Source organism: Anthonomus grandis, chromosome 2 (assembly GCF_022605725.1).
Source record: "Anthonomus grandis grandis chromosome 2, icAntGran1.3, whole genome shotgun sequence".
NCBI lineage: Eukaryota > Metazoa > Arthropoda > Insecta > Coleoptera > Curculionidae > Anthonomus > Anthonomus grandis.
This window is the reverse complement of record NC_065547.1, coordinates 4930508-4950525: the sequence shown is the minus strand read 5'-3', so window position 1 is coordinate 4950525 and position 20018 is coordinate 4930508. Positions and strand designations below refer to the sequence as shown.

At 35.5% G+C, this 20018-nt stretch overlaps 1 protein-coding gene across 1 annotated transcript in view; it reads left to right on the top strand.

Moving 5' to 3' along the window:
• LOC126750084 (protein FAM135A) overlaps window positions 1–20018 on the top strand; it is a 93659-nt gene that overhangs the window by 18211 nt on the left and 55430 nt on the right. Inside the window, exons 2-3 of the mRNA XM_050459586.1 lie at window positions 12843–12947; window positions 13001–13186. Of these exons, the coding sequence (XP_050315543.1) occupies window positions 12871–12947; window positions 13001–13186 (263 nt within the window). The 5' untranslated portion in view covers window positions 12843–12870. The remainder of the gene's footprint in view (window positions 1–12842; window positions 12948–13000; window positions 13187–20018) is intronic.

Here is a 20018-nt window from a genome sequence, read left to right as displayed (position 1 = left end):
CAGATCAATAAATGGGCGTTCCGTTGTTTTCTATCCATAACAATGTTATAATTTGGGTTATTTTATGGTTTTCCAACAAAAATTATTTAAGAAATCAGATCCCCAATCGATCAGTATAATATATATTAATTAACTTTTAAAATAAAAAGCAGCATTTTCTCACCGAAGAACCCATAGCAAGAAATCTGATCAAATTTCATACGGAAAATAAATTCTAAATGTCGTCTTATCTGGATAAAAAGGATAGCAGGGAAGAAATTGGATATCTACAAGGGTTTTCTCTAGTAGCATACGAACTTTTATAGGGATTAAACTTAAGAGCCTTACAGGATATCGAGAAGGAAATGTAAAATTTGTAGTTTAATATGACACTGCTAAATATAGTTAATATAGTCCACTAAAATTTTATTTGCGGAAGGACCATAAAAATAGCGTAGAGTCGATGGCCAAAAAGGTTAACCCGGAAGGTTTATAGGCTTTCCAGTTAAAGGCAAGAGAAATCCCTTAGGTCTTAACATTTCTATTTGGGGGCACCTCGGTTTTATTAAATATTGCATGAAACTCGTAAAAAAGTATGGATTTGGCCTAGTTTTCTTTGTAAACTTGTCAGTAAAGGTGCAAAAGTTATGATAAGGTCACTTAAGTCAATTGCAAGACTTTTTTTGTCTATCTTCTGATGATTTTTTTGTCTATGAATTTTTTTATTCATTCAGGTTTAATAAGCTTAAACTTTTAATTAATTAAATTTTAAATCATGAGAAAAAGAATAAACTTTTAAAAGTATTTAAGTTTTTAGCAATTAAAAATGCCTGATGATGGTTGTGGTATGTAGATATTTATATACAATTCTGTATTTATGCGTAGTGTGTTGTCTACCAACAACACAGTAAATATCGATCGGTCTGCCTCTATTAAAAACGCGAGTCCGAGGTTTTGTTTTCAGCAATTATTATACGTAAAACCCTTTGATGGAAACTCTTTTTCCAATTGGGAATTCCGTATAAAGTTAGTCCTAGAGCAGCAGGATGTTTTAGATGTGTTAACTGAGGAGCCCCCAACCTCAACCTCTACAGAAGCCTTGGCATAGTATAAGAAACGTGACATTAAGGCTAGGATGATCATTATACAGAGTGTAGCTGATAATGTGTTAGAGATGCTCAAGAATAAAACTACAGCCAAGGAAGTTATGGAGTGTTTAAGTCGTACTTATGCAAAAAGGGGAATCTCTACCCAAGTGATGCTCCAGAAAAAATTAAGACATTTGAGGCTGAGTGAAGGAAATTGTTTAAATTCTTTCTTGACGGAGTTTGAACAAACTGTGTGTGAGCTAAAGGCAGCGGGTGGTTGAATCTCAGACAGTGAAGTGATACTACAACTTCTTTCGGCTATGCCTGAGTCATATCAGTCAGTTACCACTGCTATTGACATTATGTTTTGTCAAAGTCCAGATAAAGGGAGTCTTGATTTTGTCAAGAATAAGCTAATCATGGAGCAGTCTCGCCAGGCCAGAAACAAGGAGGACACAGAGAGTAGTGTGGCTTTTATGATTTAGAGGTTTTCACAGAAAAATAAGCCCAAACATTTCCAAAACCATAAAGAAGGTAAATCACTGAACTATTTCCCTTTTAAGTGCAATTTTTGTAGGGAAGTTGGACATAAAAAAGCAAATTGTCCAAAGAGAAAACACAACAGTAGTGCAAATTCAGGGAATTAAAGTGCTCATGTGGCAGAACAGTCTGGAAATGACAGTGAATGTTAGAAAATAGTCCTGACAGTTCTTTTGAAAACCAGTATGCGAATAACGCAACTGCTAGTTGTGAAGTCAAGTTCGTTGTGGACAGTGGGGCAACTAACCACCTCATCGGGCAAGGACTGCAATCTTTCCTGGTTAACAAGAAAGATGTGTGTTTTAACATTAAAGTAGCAAAGCAAGGACAAACTATATGTGCCAGACAAGAGGGAGATCTTCTTATGGAGAGCCAGAATATAAGAAAATAAATATTAAGCATGTTTGGTTATGTGAAAATTTGACATATCACCTGTTGTCAGTTGGAAAGTTGGAAGCTAGTGGATTTTTTGTCACATTTAGAGACAAAAAGGTACTTATTAGTAAAGATGATAATGTAGTCCTAAAAGGAAGGTTGCATGGAAATCAGTACTTGATTTCACTGTGGTTAAACCAAGAACATGTAGCTGTGAATGTTGGTGGTATGGATGATAGAATATTGATGCATAGAAAAATGGGACATTCTGCTAGGTTTCCAGTACCAGGTGTGTGTGAGGTGTGTCTGAAAGGCAAACAATGTAGATTACCTTTTACATGTGTAGCAGAAGATAAAAAGGCTAAGAGGTTTTTGGAAAATATACCGAGTGACATATGTGGCCCAATTACACCACTCACTCATGACAATAAAAGATATTTCATCACTTTTATTGACCATTTCAGCCATTTTAGTGTTTGCTATCTTTTGAATCAAAAGTGTGAAGCTTTGGAAAAGTTTCAAGAGTATATAGCTATGGCAGAAACTAGATTCAATACCAAAGTGGTAAACCTAAGAAGTGATAATAGAGGAGAATACATTTCCAAATCTTTTAAGAAATTTTGTAGGCAAAAGGGTATTAAGCAGCAGTATACGGTGGCATACAACATAGAACAAAATGGTGTAGCTGAGAGACTGAACCGGAGCATCATGGAAAAGGCACGGTGCCTTATTTTCGATGCAAACCTTGACAAGGAAATGTGGGGAGAGGCAGTAAGGACTGCCATTTATCTCACAAATAGGACTGAAACTAGGGCTTTGGATACTCAAAGAAGTCCTGCGGAAATATGGTACAACCAAAAGCCAAATTTAAATAAAATTGCATAATAAATAAGTTGTTTGGATGTTTGGTTTTTAATTTAGTGCCAAAGGAAGTTAGGACTTCAAAGTTGGACTCATATTGTAAAAAAAAAAAATAATGGTAGGTTATGCAGATAATGGCTATCGACTGTGGGATAAAACAGATAAACAGAAAAATTGTTCATGCCAGGAATGTGATTTTTCATGAGAATCAAAGCAACAGTTTTAAAGAACTAAGGCTGGAAGAGCAGGAATATGAGTCGGAGCAGGATTTAGAGGACCAAAAAAGTGAAAATCAGGACAAAGCAAAGCAGGAAGAAAATTCTGAACACAAGGAAGTGCCAGATATTGATGAGATTACAAGTATGCCTAGAAGAAGCTTAAGAATTAAGAAGACACCACAACACTTAGCAGACTATGACCTAACTGATTGTGAAGAAGATTTTAATTTGTTGGCAGCTCTATCAGCTGACTGTATAATGAATGATGTGCCTATGACGTACACCGAAGCAGTCAAGGATAGTGGGTGGAAGTGTGCCATAAAAGAAGAACTTGATGTAATAGAGTAGAGTGAGACTTGGGAATTAGTGCCACCACCACCTAATGAAAAAATAATTGATGCCAAATGGATCTTCAAAGAAAAGGAAGTGAATGGGAAAAGGAAGAAAAAAGCCAGGTTAGTGGCACGTGGGTTTTAACAAACAAGTTTCAATGAAAATGTGTATGCACCAGTTGCACGAATCTCCACAATAAGAGTGCTTTTATGTTTATATATTGAGGAGAACTTATTAATTCAGCAACTTGATGTAAAGTCAGCATTCCTTTATAGAAAGTTGGAAACCACTGTTTATATGTACATACCAGAGGGTCTGATAGTTAAAGATACAAATTTGGTTTGTAAACTTAAAAAGGCTCTTTATGGTTTGAAACAGTCGCCAAAATGTTGGAACTCACTTTTTAATCAAACCTTGGTGGAAATGGGTTTTCAACGATCCAAAAAGGATCGATGTTTATATTTTAATGATTTTACATACCTGTTAATTCACGTCGACGACTTGATTCTATTTTCCAAATGTGTCAAAGATTTAAATTTTGTAAAGAGTAATTTGTCTAAACACTTTTAAATGAATGGGTTTAAAAATGATCGAATTATATTTTTAGGTCTTGAGATAAATAAGGTTGAAAATGTACTGTATATATCTTAAAAGGATTTAATATCTAAGGTTTTGCATATATTTAATATGACTAACTGCAAAACGAGTTGTATCCCTATGCAACCAAAGTTAAAGTTATGTAATGGAAAAACAGAAGCCTCAGTAAATGTGCCATATAGGAAATTAATAGGCTGTTTAATGTACAGGCCCGGCGGCCGGTTGAAAGAGAACGACCTGAACCTGACCTGTTTCTCGTAACTTTTCGTACCGGGCGCACGGCGCCGGCAAAAATAAAATAAATTACGCTAAGCGGATATTATTTTAAAACCAATATGGGTTTATCATTATATTAGTAATCCTAATAAACAAATAATTGATCTGTGTCATCTGTGCTACAAGATAGGCGACTTTCGGGCTACGATGTTGGATTACAGGCACAAACAAAGGGTAAGTGGGCTTAATTTATTTAGTCCTTTTCGTGGTTCCAAAGAGTTATTACAGTGTTGATTATGCCTCGTTTAAGTGATTCCAACACCGCATCATCGCCAAATTAGAAAATGGTTCGTCCATTTCTCGACTGGCTGATGAATTTGGTATATCCAAAAACACCATTTTCAAGTTAAAACGCAAATTTGAAGAAACCGATAGTGTGGAAAACCTACATCGAGGGGGGGATATAAAAATTACTTCGGACCAACAAGATCAACGACTGGTTGATTTTTGCCGAGAAAATCCATTTAAATCCGCCGTTGAAGCCGTCTCTACCACAGCATTTCCAGCAAGTGTTAGAACTGCCCGAAAAAGATTAGCTGCAAGCAATCTGAGATGTCGGACAACCAGCAACCAGATTGAGTTAACCGAAACTAATAAAGAAGTCCGGTTGCAGATATGCCAACAGTTTAATCGCTTACCGATGGGTTATTGGGAGAGAGTAATATTTAGTGATGAAAAGATGTTCCAAAGTAATTACAACGGTAAAGTTAAAGTATACAGACCTTCGACGAGTTCAAGATATGACGAAAGATTTGTGTGACCCAGAAGAAGTGGGCATTTTTCCGTAAATATATGGGCTTGGATCAGCCAGCGAGGACCCGGAATCTGCTGGAAAATTGATGGCCGATTCACAGCAGATCGTTATTGTGAAGTGCTTGAAGGAGGATTGATACAAAGTGCCAGAGAAATGTATCCTGAGGGAGAAACGCGTTTAGGTCGTTCTCTTTCAACCGGCCGGGACTGTACATTATGTTAGGCCCACGGCCAGATCTAAGTTTTTCTATTACATACTTCAGTCAATTCCAGAATAACTTTAATGTCGAACATTGGAATTATTTAAAACATGTTCTGAGGTACCTAAAGAGTACAGACACCTTTGGTTTAAAATTTGTAAAAAGTTCTAATGTCAAAGTAAGTGCTTTTGTAGATTCCGATTTTGCAAACGACGTAAATGACCGAAAAAGCGTTACTGGGTATGTAATAAAAATTGGTGACAATCCTGTATACTGGAAAAGTAAGAAAATAAACAACACAGTAAATATCGATCGGTCTGCCTCTATTAAAAACGCGAGTCCGAGGTTGTGTTTTTAGTTTTTATCACGTTTTTGTATGTTCATCATTTTTCTGCCTTTTTTAAGACCAATAAATCTTTTCTAAAGTTTCTAGTGAGTTTCTGTACATTCACCACGACGAGTAATTCCATAATTAAGACGTTGAAACGTTGAGAAACATATGAATAAGATACACCATTTTAAAAGGAATATAAAATTCTTTCAAAACAAGTTATAATAAATGCAGGTCCGTATTTAAAAAAAAGAAGTTGATAGCCCTTGCCAAGATACTAAACATCATAAAAAAAATAAAGGTGAAGTTTTGTAAAGCACAAAAAATTATAAAAATTTGTAATTAAAACTAAGTTTCTAAAATCAATAGTTTTTGAAAATAAAACTTGACGTTTTTTATAAGTCATAATTTAATTCACGAACTAATAAATACACGCTGTAAAAGGATTTTTACAGCTAACTTAACCGCCCTCGTATCTCCTATAGTTTCGGAAATAGCAATGTATATATATCACACATAGCAAATAGGAGTAGGTAAACTCGCCTCCCATTCGGATCTCCGGGCGGAGGCTGGTCGGGAGGATCCATCAGGCGGATCAAAAAGCCTAAAAATCAATTTCTGCAACATCAGAGGCCTAAACACCAATATTAATGCAGTACACCAACACCTGCAATCAAATAAGCCTCACATTCTGGCATTGGCAGAAACAAAGGTGAAACCTTCAACAACAAATGTTCACCTCATTTATCCTGGATACGATCTACACACAAGATTTCGACTAAACTTTGGATTGGCAGTATTTGTCAAGAACGATTTGAGTTGCCAGCGGGAGGAAACGCTTGAACCTGCGGACTTCGACGTCATGTGGTTCAAAATAATAGCCAGTGGTGCCACGAAATTTATCTGCTGTATCTACAGACCACCAAGCGACACCCAATATAGACGGCTCTTTTTGAACCTGGTTGAATGCATTAACCATCTGCAAATTGACTACCCAAGCGCAGAAATCATCGTCATGAGTGATTTTAACGTTCACAATATCAACTGCACAAAAAAAAACAATTACTCGTAATAAGTAAATAAATTTTCTCATTTTTTCAAGAATAATACATTCTTAATTGAAATAAATAGGCTTAAATTGCGGAAATAGAGTTCTTTATAAATAGGAAACAAAATATTTAAAATACAGATTTAAAAAGAGAATACTTTTTTAATCAAAATATTTCATAGATTTAGTTGTATTAAATGTATTCTCAAATAAAAACAAGTGAAATGTCCCATTTGAATAATAAAGGTATCAATTCAAGTCATTATAATCTTGAATTTAGTAAATGTTATGTTCAATGTAAGCTTTTCAACTTAATTAATTTAAATAAATCAGTTTATTGTTTAGAAAGATATATATTATTGCTTTAAAGCCCGTATATATAGTTTAAAATACTCTATTAATCAAGTGAAGACTATACCCGGTTCGTTTGAAGAAAATAAATTGTTGCTTTAAATATTTATTTTCTTACAATAAAATCAATGTATTCAATTGAATTTATATATTCTCAAATGAAACTTTTTGTTCATCTCAAAAATGGCAACTTCGGCATACCACGCCACGCGTACCCTGCTTGCCTCTTGTACTCTTGTTAGTCATAGACTAACTTAGATTTTTATTTTCTATGAGTACCTACTTTGTACTTTGTGATAAATATGTGCCTATATTTAAAAAACATACACAAAATGTGTGTTTCTTTTGGTTTACTGTTGTTGTTGCAATGTGAAGTGATATTTGTTCCTATATACCTAATGTATGTAGTTTTTGTTACCGGATAATAAACATATGTTTGCGTAGAACCTGTTCTATTAATTTATTACCAGAATTTAACCGAAAAATAATTAGGTAAATACATAGATATTTATTGCAATACCTAAATTATAAAATATAAAACGGTTGAATTTTTAATACGTTATAGCAATTCTTACACTTATAGTTATACAACTTATAGTTGAAATAATAATTGACAGTTTTATATTATTTAGTGTTGTGGTAATTTATAGGGTTCTTTTGCTATCAAAATAAAAATACCAGAAAGTGTGTGCCTTTTGATATTTTTATTTTGATTCTAAAAGAACCCATTAAATACCACAGCACTAAATACTATAAAACTATTAATTTATTTCAACTGAGTGTAAATATTACTTATTTCAAATATTTAACCTATTTAAATCGAATAAAAAATATTAATAACAAGCCATAAACCTTTTAATTTAATACTATTTAATATTCAATTCAATTTGCCAGGCGGTTTAAAGCAATTCTTCACATCTTTAAGTTGAATTTATAATTCATTGTAGCTAGTCTTAAATATTTTTGATTTGATGAAGCAAGCAGTAGAATTACTTAAATTAAGAATATGACCGTTTCAATGTAAGAAAAAATAAATTTGAATTAAATAATTAAATTTCATCGCTTTAAAGAAAAAAATATTCCTTGCAAGAATATGATATTCTAAAATGAAATTTCAATATATTCTCACAATAAGTTATTTGTCGACTTAAACCAATTCTATAAACATTTTGAAATTGAAAATATAATATTCTTAAATTAAACTTTTATCTTCTTGCGGATATATAATCCTTAGATTTTCTCAAATAAAGCGTCTAATTCTCATTTTAAGTACCCTTTTTTTTCTGTGTGGCTGCGCTTCTGCAATAAGAACGACGATGAAGGACGAGAAGCTGAGCTATTTGCCACCATATGCGGGCTTACGCAGCTTGTGAAGGAACCTACCAGAATCCCCGATCGAGACGGCGAGTTCGCGAGTCTCTTAGATCTGGTCTTGGCTTCAGACCCTGACTCGTACAGTGTATCAGTACATGCCCCCCTAGGAACATCGGACCACAAATTGATAACAGTCTCTTACCAGTTGGAGGTTAAAACGCAGGATCCTCCCATGCCGCGGAAGGTATGGCACTATAAATCAGCAGAGTGGAACCATCTTCGGGAATTTTATCGCTCATTTCCTTGGAAAGAAGTCTGCTTTAGAACCAATAACATCTCAGTTCACATTCTGAGCCAAATTACGGAGACGATCTTGGCAGGAATGGAAGCTTATATCCCTTATTCTACTAAATGCGGATCAAACAACAAGCAATGGTTCAACCTGAATTGCAAAAAGGCAGTAAACACTAAAAACGCAGCATATCGCAAATGGCGTCAACATCCTTCCATCGAAAATCGGAGGTACTTTTTAGCCTCCAGAAATAGTTGCAAGCGAATTATTGATGAATGCAAAGAGAGTCACAACAACAGGATCAAAAACAAACTGCTAAACTGCCCAAATGGAAGAAGATCTTTCTGGTCGGTATCGAAAGCCGTTAGTCAAGGATTTGCTAAGTCGGCCTTGCCACCCCTAACAGCAGATGATAGTTCTATCGGGGTAACAGCAAGGGAAATAGCCAACTTACTGGGTAAACTCTTCGCGTCTAATTCTACTCTGCACTCGCAAGGCAAAACACCGCCATATTTGCCAAGGGTGAATTCGTCGATGGGAGAAATTTCGTTTCCCCAACGAATTATAAATAAAATTCTTAAGAGCGTAGACACCAACAACGCTTCTGGACCCGATGGAATTCCAGCCCTATAATACTAAAACGTTGTGCAGACCCATTGACTCGTCCCTTATGTAGACTGTTCACGGCATCGTATAAGCAGGGCCAATTTCCAACAAGCTGGAAAACTGCTCGAGTGCAAGCTGTACCCAAAAACGGTAAGAAGACGATGCCCTTCAATTACCGCCCGATTGCACTAGTTCCAGTAATATCGAAGATTATGGAGAAAGCAGTCAACCGACAACTGTTAAGATATCTGGAATCATCTGGACTAATCAGCGATCATCAATACGGCTTCCGAAAGCTTAGATCCACCGGCGATCTTCTGGCCTACGTCACACACTTGTGGACGGAGGCCATGGAGAAGCACGGCGAGTCCCGCTCAGTCGCTCTTGACATTTCCAAGGCATTTGACAGAGTGTGGCATGAGGGACTACTAACCAAGCTTTCCTCAATCGGCATACAAAACTCATTATTGAATTGCATCAAAAGGTTCTTGAACAACGAACAATCCAAGTAGCCGTCGATGGATACCTCTCCGACAAATTTAATATTAACGCTGGAGTCCCTCAAGGATGCATTCTATCCCCCACCCTTTTCTTGATATATTTTAACTATTTGCTAGGAACCACTGTCAATATAATCTACAGCTTTGCGGATGATAGCACACTTATTTCCACATTTAAGTCAGCCAAACCAACGACAGCCGCAAGTTCTCAGAATCTTAGGCAGCAACAAGTAGCTTCAACCAACAACGATATTAGAACAATCTTGGAGTGGGGCGATAACAATTTGGTCAATTTTAACGCTAAAAAAACGCAGGCTGCAGTATTTACGATGAAGACTAACCTTGGTGGCCCGGAGCTGGTTATGGCAGGGAAAACATTGCCAATGAAATCATCTTTACGTCTTCTAGGAGTCGAGGTCACCAACAGTGTGTCCTGGCATGACCACGTTGCCGAGGTCGCCAGGCCGGCTTCCAAAAAACTGTATACACCAGAACAGCTGCTGACTCTTTATAAGGCTCAAATACGCCCTTCCCTCGAGTATTGCTCGCATGTCTGGAGCTCTGCACCCAAGCATAGTTTAAACCGGCTGGATTCTATACAGAAGGGAGTTATTCGTCTTATCGACAAACCAAAACTAACAAAGAGTCTGGAGCACAGGAGAAAAGTGGCTGATCTCTGTTTATTCTACCGTTATTATCACGGTAAGTGCTCCTCTGAGCTGGCAGGCCTGATTCCACCCAGGGCTGTTGTCTAGAAGGACGCGTCTAGCAGTTGCGGCTCATTAACATCGAGTCCACCTGCCTACCCCAAGGACGTCGCTGTATCGGGACTCATTCATCTGGAGAACATCTTCTTTGTGGAACGGGCTTCCACCTCACATATTTCCCGATGCATACAACCTACAGCGATTCAAGATAAATGCCCATAAATATCTTCGCGCAAGCACCACTCCAAGAGTGACATAGGACTTTCCTCTTGTGCTTGTGTTTACCATTAAAAAAAGGACACCCTGTATTGAGTAGGGTGATTTTTATAATTTATGGTTCACTCTGATTTAAGAGGTTTTTCGTCCTGATTTTTACATGAATTTAGTCCTTAGAGCCGGAAACACAGGAACCTCAAAACATATCCTTCAATGGATGTCTTGTATTGGTCCAAATTAGGTTGAAATATCCATGGATCAATTATTGATATCCTCTGGTTGTACAAGCCAATAATGGACTTTAAATTATCCACAAATCAGGTTAGGTAAGAAAAAAAATAGAATTTAAAGATGATCGAGGATGTAACCGAAGTGTAAAATATGGTACAGTGGGAGAAAACTCAGTTTTTGATACGTAAACCCTTCTGAGCCCAAAGTTTCTTTGACGATCGCTATGAAGTGATCTCTCCCGTCTGTGAAAATCGTAATTACGTAAGAAAAGTATAATTTCAAAGTGATCCAGGATGTAACTGAAGTGTGAAATGTGGTAGAATGGGAGAAAATTGACTTTTTACCCAGTTTTTGATACATAAACTCATCTGAGCCCTAAGATTCTTGGACGATCACTATGAAATGATCTCCGCCGTCTGTGAAAATCATAATCACGTAAGAAAAATGTAATTCCAAGGTGATTCAGGACGCAACTTATGTGTGAAATGAAGTAGAATGAAAGAAAATTGACTTTTTAACACATAAACCCATTTGAGCCCAAGGATTCTTTCACGATTAATATGAAATGTTCTGTCTTGTCTGTGAAGACCATAATCGTGTAAGAAAAATTCAATTTCAACCAAGAATGAAATGCGGTAGAATTAGAGTAAATTGATTTTTTTCCCACATAAACCCATCTTAGTCCCTTTCTTGATTACATATTTGACAAATTAGTGTCACTACTAATGAAATCTTCGTTAAAAAAAAAGCAGTTAATATGACAAACTAACATTTCCCCAACGAAGTCCCGGGAAGTTAATGGGCGTGACCTAAATGCTTCCGTTTAAAAATGAGGAAAAAAAAAGGACAAAAGATTTCGAGGAGCATCATTAAGTGCTTCGTTGGTGCCCGCCTTGTCGCAGGAAAATCTGCTGAGTTAATAAAGACAAGTGCCGAAACATTCACCTCATTAACGAAAGGAAGTCCCACGGGAATATGCTTAGATAAGGGAGACCTTGACGTAAATAGTAGCCAACAAAAGGGTTATAAATATTATGTAGGACAATTTGACTTTTTAATTAACTGTATTATAAGTTTGTTCTATTTCGAAAGAAAACTTGTAAGATGTTTATTGTTTATCCAAAGTTTTCTGCTCAAATCTTTTTTTTGATCATGGTTAAAGTGAGGTTACAGAGTTTGACGTAGTTGCGGCCATTTTTATTTCTTTCCAAAAAGAAGCTTTTAAAAACGATTTACATACAAAAATGTATTTTTTTGTGTTTTTAAGGCTTTACAGGAAATAAATATGTGCCTAACTCTTAACATTAATCAATATTTAAACTCCAAAAATCAAATTAAAAATACCCATTTTTGACGTTTATCAGAAATACGCTTCTAGGAAATGTCAGATTGCTTGAGGTAATGGCGGCCATATTTATTCTTTTATCGTCAAAGCATTCTAGATTTCTCCGAAAAAATGCTAGTTAAAAACAATTTATATACAAAAAACGTATTTCTTCATGTTTTTAAGGCTTTATAGATAATAAATATGTGCATAGCATTTAATATTAATGAATATTTAGACCCCAAAAATCAATTTAAAAATTCCCATTTTTAACGTACGTAGTGGCGGCCATATTTGTCCCTGTTCATGGCGTCCAAGATTTTTCTAGAACGAACCATCTTTGACGTTTCTAAACTTTCGCGTGACGTCACGGAATTTGCCGTAACGATGGCAATATTTCCATATTTTTTAGGTTAGACAACTTTAGGGTTATTATGCAATAAACAAAAGTAAAAAGAGTTCTCCTTAGCCCCGTTTAAGTTGTGTCCTTTCTCGTATCAAGCCATAAAACAGTCGGTTAATGAAAGAAATTGAATGTTACGAGGATAAAACCTCATATAAGCCATGGAGAAACACTCGTAAATCGTCATAGAGCTTTACACAAGTCAATTTATATCTTTATCTAAGGCGGCCCATATACCGTAATAAAATTAAGAAAAGGACAAAAGATAGCAATAGTATTATGTTGTTTTCCTCTTCCAGGGATGTAGCTGCCACCCTTTGAAATATTATGAGTGAACTGCAGTCGACCATTGAGTTTTCTGTCGAGTTATACAAGTTTTACAATGTGGACCTTTTTCAAAGAGGGTAAATTTGAAAAATATTCCACGTAATATTCATTAAACGCTTTTTTTTTCTAGAATATATCAAGTGCGATGTTCTTTACGGGTGTCAGCCAAACTGGGTGCGGAAGTTGAAGTAGCAACACCGGAAATCACCACCGGACTGGGATCGGCTGTGGTTTTAGGGCACTACGGGTCTTGTAGGCCATTTAAGATTCTTTATAGGAATGAGGAGGTGTCATTAAAGGATGTCGTATTGTTTAGGTAAGCTACTAACGTACTACAAACTCAAAAAGTCATTGAAATTATCAAATACAAGGTTCCTAGTGACGTCAGATGATGTTTGACGAAACGGCGGCCATCTTTGTTTCTTTTCACCAGACCTAGCCTTCAAGATGTTTCAAAAAAACGCATTCAAAATTTATTTATATGCCAAAACGATAAGTCCTGGTTCTTTTAAGGGTCCATAGAAAATAAATATGTTCATATTATGTGGAATTTATCAATATTTATACTCCAAAAATCGATTTAAAATTAACCATAATAATGCGCTAGTTCTCGACCAGTTTAGTAAAATTTTCACTTTCAAATGTTGTGAAAATTGAAATATTAATCTATCACTTACCATAGTGACTTTTTCTAAATCTCTAAACAGTTTTAAATTATTTTAAATAAATATTTTTAATTGTGGTGTATTCTAAATATTTTTTTTTTACTAAAATAGTAAAAAAGTGCCATTTTGCAAGTTCTCGACCATCCCACATGATTCGCGACCATTTAAATGTTAGTTCTCGACCACTCTTTTTTTTAAACAACTTTAAGGCGATTGGATTCCATAGTATAGACAACCTTAATTAATAAGCCTTAACAAAAAATAACACAATAACAAATATTTATTTATTTAAAAAAAAACACAAAACAAATAAAAATACTCTATATAAGTAAAAAAAAACCAGATAGGAAATAGGAACAAAAAAGTTAAAGAAAAAAACACGTGGGTTGGTTTTAATAATAAAAAATAAAACGAAAATTAGCGCTTACAAATAAAGTAAAAAGTTAAAACTAAATTTGAAAATGACGTACTTTAACATTTGTAGCCTTGAATTGCGGCAATATTATATGGGGTATCAATGAATTTGGTGCATTTTTTGTGATACCATTTTTCACAATAGTCGCATCCTTTATTTTTTTTATCGTCGTCTGTAATACTGTTAAGTTCTTCGAAGCATGTTGCACATGGTATCTTACTCTGCTCTGTCAAGCTTTCAGGATTTTCACAATTTTTTTTTTGTTTTTTTTTCAAAGCCTTTAAAGGTTTTTGCTTTTCTCCCTTTCATTTTTCTCTTTCTTCTTTTTTCTGAATTGTTTTAAGTTTCTTTTCTGTTTTCTCATTTACTTTTTCCTCATAATATTTCCTCTACTCACTAGATGAAATCGTGCTAGGTGTTTTCAAGAACGGTTTTTTTCTGTTAGTGTTACTACTTCGCTTGATTGGCTCAGGGTATACCAAATGATTGTCAAATGCTTCTGTAAAAGAACATGATGGTTTATTTAATGTTTGCAGCGGTAAGCTGTTGGTAACAGCTGATAATTTTAAGACTTTAACCTTTAGAACATCATCACAATCATTCTTGCTTTTATCAGAAGTGGTATCGACATTTGCATCACAGGAAAAATGATCTCTTATAATATTACGCTCAATATTAGGGGTAATATTAATGACATCATCGAGGTCATCACTTAAATATTCTCTAGTAGAATCAATTTGTATATTAAGATAACCAGTAGTAAAGGGTGATTCAAATTGAGCTTCCACATTAAAAATATTAAAAAAAAAAGAAGAAATTGAAAATTATAGAAAAATATTTATTTTCCCCTCGAAGGTAGTTAATTACAATTATGTATGAAAGATGACATCATGTAAATGACCGCCGCGGCTCATGTGGCATGACGTAATCCGTTTGGAGATTTTTTCGACTACTCTGTGGCACAAATCAGGACCTATGTTGGTAATTTCGCGTCTAATCTCTTATTTTAGCTCCGCAATGGTGTTCGGGTTATTCTTGTAGACTTTGCTCTTAAGATACCCCCATAGAAAATAATCTAAGGGAGTTAAATCACAGGATCGCGGCGGCCAATTGATATCACCGTTACGTGAAATAACGCGACCTGGAAACTTGCCGCGCAGTACTTGGATCGTTTCTCCAGATGTGTGACAGGTGGCACCGTCCTGTTGAAACCAGAGATCTTTGATGTCCATATCTTCCAACTGTTCCCAGAAAAATTCTGTTATGATGTTCCGATAGCGAACGCCATTAACCGTAACAGCGTTCTCCGCATGATCCTCGAAGAAAAATGGACCAATTACGCCTCCGGACCAAAAGGCACACGAAACAGTCACCTTTTGAGGATGTATTTTCACTTCAACAATCTGTCTTGGATTTTCTAATCCCCAAATACGGCAATTGTGAGTATTTACGAAGCCCCCAAGGTGAAAATGTGCCTCATCGCTAAAGATTATTTTCATTGGAAAATTTGCCCCTTGTTCTCTTATCCATTCGGCAAATACACGGCGCTGTTGATGGTCCCTAGGCTTCAATTCCTGCGTTATTTGGAGTCTGTATGGGTGTAACTCCAAATCTTTTGTTAAAATCCGCTGTGTAGTGGAATATGTAAGGTCCAGTTGCTGCGATCGATGACGAATCGATGTTCTTGGATTTTCGTTCACACTTTCGGCAACAATAGCAATATTGTGTTCCGACCGACCTCTACGAGCATGCCTAGGAGTTTTGATGTTAGCGACGGATCCAGTTTGCTCGAATCTTTGTACCAAATTCCAAATTGTCTTCTCACAAGGCCGATTTTGTGCGCCAAAAAATTCACGTAAAGCACGAAATGTATTTTTCCTTGATCGGCTGTTTTCATAATAGGCTTGGATAATTTTAACACATTGTTCGGTCGTATATTGCTCCATGACTGTTTTGTTTATATTTTGACGTTAGAAATGTCACGTTGCCGTTGACAAATTCAGTAGCGTTTCAAAAAAAAAAAAAAAATTGTAATGTGGAAACTCAATTTGAATCACCCATTACTATCATTGTTTATATTATAGTTATTATCAGATGTAATTAACGTAGGAGTACTTGACACAATGTCATCATTAAAGTTAGGAAAATCATACACTACAAGTTCGTTATTTTCCTTTTAAGTCCTTCATAAAAGATGATGTAAAAGTATCACCTAAAGTAACATCTGGCAGTAAGTCAACGCTTACCTGATTTATATCATTATAAATTGATAAATCATTATCAATTATTTGCAAGTCAGGTTTACTTGAGCAAGAGGGTTTTATTTATACTTTATGAGGCGTAGCTGCTTGACTATAGAGGGTTGAGAATCATCTAGAGCTTTTGGTGCTTCTATCACAGGATTTTTCGTAATACTATTGCGTTTTTTTGGACTTTGTTTTTCAATATTCTCTTGCAGAAGTTGTATTTCATTTAGAATTACATCAGGGTTAATTCCATAAGATGGTAAATTTTCTTTAATTGTTAGAATTACTTTTTTTGCTGATGTTAAGTCTCTTTGTGAGATCCTTCCCTTATTTGATCGCCTTTGCCTGGGTAATTTGTTTGTTGAAAGAGCTTCAGTATAATCAACAGAATCAGCATCTAACGGAAACAACCCACATTTCCGAAACCCATTTTTGATACTCGCTTGAAATTCTTCTACATTGTTCGACAATACTTCATTGAAAATACTGCAGAAATTTATTTTGCTTACTGGACAATTAATATTCTCTGGTCTACTTTGCCAGTTGCGACCCGTTTTTTCCCAATCGGTTTTCATTGGTTTGAACAAACTTACATCTGCAGGTTGCATTATATGGGTTAACTATAGTTGAGTGGTTATGGGTTATATGGTAGCGCATATAAAATAACTTGGTTTTCATCACACCATTTACTTAACGACATAGTCTTGTGCGATTTATGCCCATCAATGAAAATAATTAGTGGTTTAGGAATATTGTTTTCCAATGTCCATTTATGAAAATCATTCACGATGTATTCAAAAAAAATATCTGAAGTCATCCATCCTTTTTCAGATTTCCCATCCTTGTGGCATATTTTCGACAAGAGCTCTTGGGGGTCTCACATATGGAAATAATACTAAAGGTGAGGAAATGTTTCCACTTGCATTGAACATCATAAGAACAGTTATATTTTCCTTTTTGTTTCCAAGTTTAATGTCGTAAAGATTTTTGTAGCCTTTAGGTCCCAGAACTTTTCCTGATTTAGGGCATAAACAAAACCCGGATTCGTCACAGTTGAAGATTCTTGTGGGATCACTAAATATTTGCATAAGGTTGTTTTTAGTTAAATATTCTCGCAAATCTAAAAACCACTTTCGTATTGAAGTCTCACTGACCACTGCCCTAGCCTTACTAACGCTTAGAGATATCTCCGGATTCCTTTTTAAAAATCCTAAATACCAGCTTTGTCCTGGTGTGTTGGCCTTAAATAATTCCTGGCCAGATTCTTTCGCTATCAGTGAGACCGTCTCCATAAGATTATCTTTTTGTATTGGAAACCCATTTAGCAATATTTATAATCCAATTCCTAATACGTTTCTCCCCTTCCTCAGTTAGGAGGGAAGCAGGTCCAGGTTTTTTAAGTTCTTCAGGCCTTCTTCCTGATAACCGATCAAGTAGTGTCGTCTTTGGTACCAGATATTTTCTACTGGCCTCACGAATTTTAGGTCCATTCTCTCTAATGTCTTTTAAATCCGTTTTTAATTTTTCTTGTGAATACGTAAACGTCTTTCTATTTGGAGCAGCATTTTTTGAGCGAGTGCGAGAAGAATTTCTTTCTTATTACATGCCACTGGAAAAATAAAACATTTGCAATCAAGATAGAGGACAGTTCCGAACGAGCGGACTCGCCCGAGGCATTCCTTAGAGTTCAACAGTATTATAAATTTTTTCTGATATAGTGTGACATACTACAACATAACTGTTAGTACAGACCATTTGCACAAACGACCTTATTTGCCTCGCGAGGCAGTTTAACGCTCCAGAAACATATAGAATCGAGCATAGAATTCATCAAAAAGATGGGTGATCGAAAACTAAATTGGAGTTTTGGTGTTCTCGACCACCAAACTTCAGCAGTACATTTATAATTTATATGTTTTGAAAAGGGTGGTCGCGAACGAAAGCTTACAACTTTTTTTCAAATATACACAGTAATTCTAATGCGTTTGTGGCACGATGTCAACTGATTTTTTGAGGTAACCCTTTTAGTATCATGTAGGGGGCGCTAAGTGTTACCGATGATCAAAAGGTGTCAGAAGCAATTCCAAATTATTTCGGCGCGAAAAATCTGATTGTTTTCTTATTATTAATGTTTAAACGCTCAAGTGGTCGAGAACTAGCGCATGGTCGCGAACTAGCGCATTAACCCTATTTGACGTTTATCATAGACACGCCTTTTAGTGACGTCAAATAGTTTGGCATAATGGCGGCCATCTTTGTTTGTTTGCACGTGCCCTGACCGCCTAGATCTTTTAAGAAAAAAGGCATTTAAAAATTATTTACATGCAAAAAAGATAAGTCCTGGTGTTTTTAAGAGTTCATAGAAAATAAATATGTGCATATCATGTAAAATTTATTAATATTTAAGCTGCAAAGATCAGTTTAAAATTACCCATTTTTGACGTTTACTATAAACACGCCTTTTAGTGACGTCAGATTGTTTGACATAATGGCGGCCATCTTTTTTTTAGCTGCTCTGGCCGTCTAAACGTCTAAAAAAAGGCATTTAAAAAAAGATTATTCCTAGTGTTTTGAAGGGTTCATAGATCATAAATATGTGCATATTGTGTGGATTTATCAATATTTATACTCCGAAAGTCGAATTAAAATTGCCCATTTTTGACACAAATAGGTTGCTTAGTGACGTCAGATGGTTTGACGTCATCGCGGCCATCTTTGTTTCTGTTCAACGACTTGCCCGTCTAGATGTTTCAAATTACTGCATTAAAAATGTATTTACTTGCAAAAAAATAATTCCTTTATTCAATAAGGTATTTAGGTATATAAAGACTTCAAGGTATATTGGTCCTTGTTTGTCTTTTTGAGTGTTGTATCATCTGCAAATTGCATCCATTTATCTGGAAAGATTAAATTACACAATTCATTCACATATTTATGATGAGCAACAACGGCCTCAATATTGACGCTTCAGGAAAGCTGCTAGTAATGTTACTGTAGTTATTTTGTTTGTTTTGATTGGTTTTCAAAAAAATGTCAATACTGCTCTCGACTCGACATATAACAAATTCCAAGAACAATCCTTTATACCGTAACGGCTCAATTTTTTTAAAGTAAGTCATGAGAGATACAGTCAAAGGCCTTGCTGAGGTCACACAAAGTTATTTCAACATGTTTCCCATCGAGACTCTCGACTACATCTACCACAACCTCTAGGACTGTTTTAATTGTAAATTGGGCAGTAGTTTTTAAGTGTTGATAGAAAATAAATATGTGCATATTATGTGGAATTTATCAATATTTAAACTCCAATAATCAATTTAAAAATTACCCATTTTTGACGTCTACTTATAACACGCCTCTTGGTGACGTCAGATGCTTTAAGATAATGGCGGCCATCTTTGTTTCTTCTTTTAGACCCTAGCCGTCGAGATATTTCAAAAAAAGGATTTAGAAATTATTTACACGGAAAAATGATAATTCCTAGCGTTTTTAAGAGTTCATAGAAAACAAATGTGTGCATATCATGTGGAAGTTGTCAATATTTAAACTCCGAACACGGATTTGAAATTTCCCATTTTTGACGTTTATCATAAATCACAATGCCTCTTGGTGACGTCAAATAATTTGACGCAATGGCGGCCATTTTTGTTTTTTTTTCACCGGCCCTGGCCGTCTGATGTTTGAAATATTATTGATATGCAAAGAAGATAATTCGGATAATTCCTATAGTGTTTTTAAAAGTTTATAGAAAATAAATATGTGCATATCATTTATGGAATTATTTAGACTCCGAAAATCGATTTAAAATTACCATTTTTGACT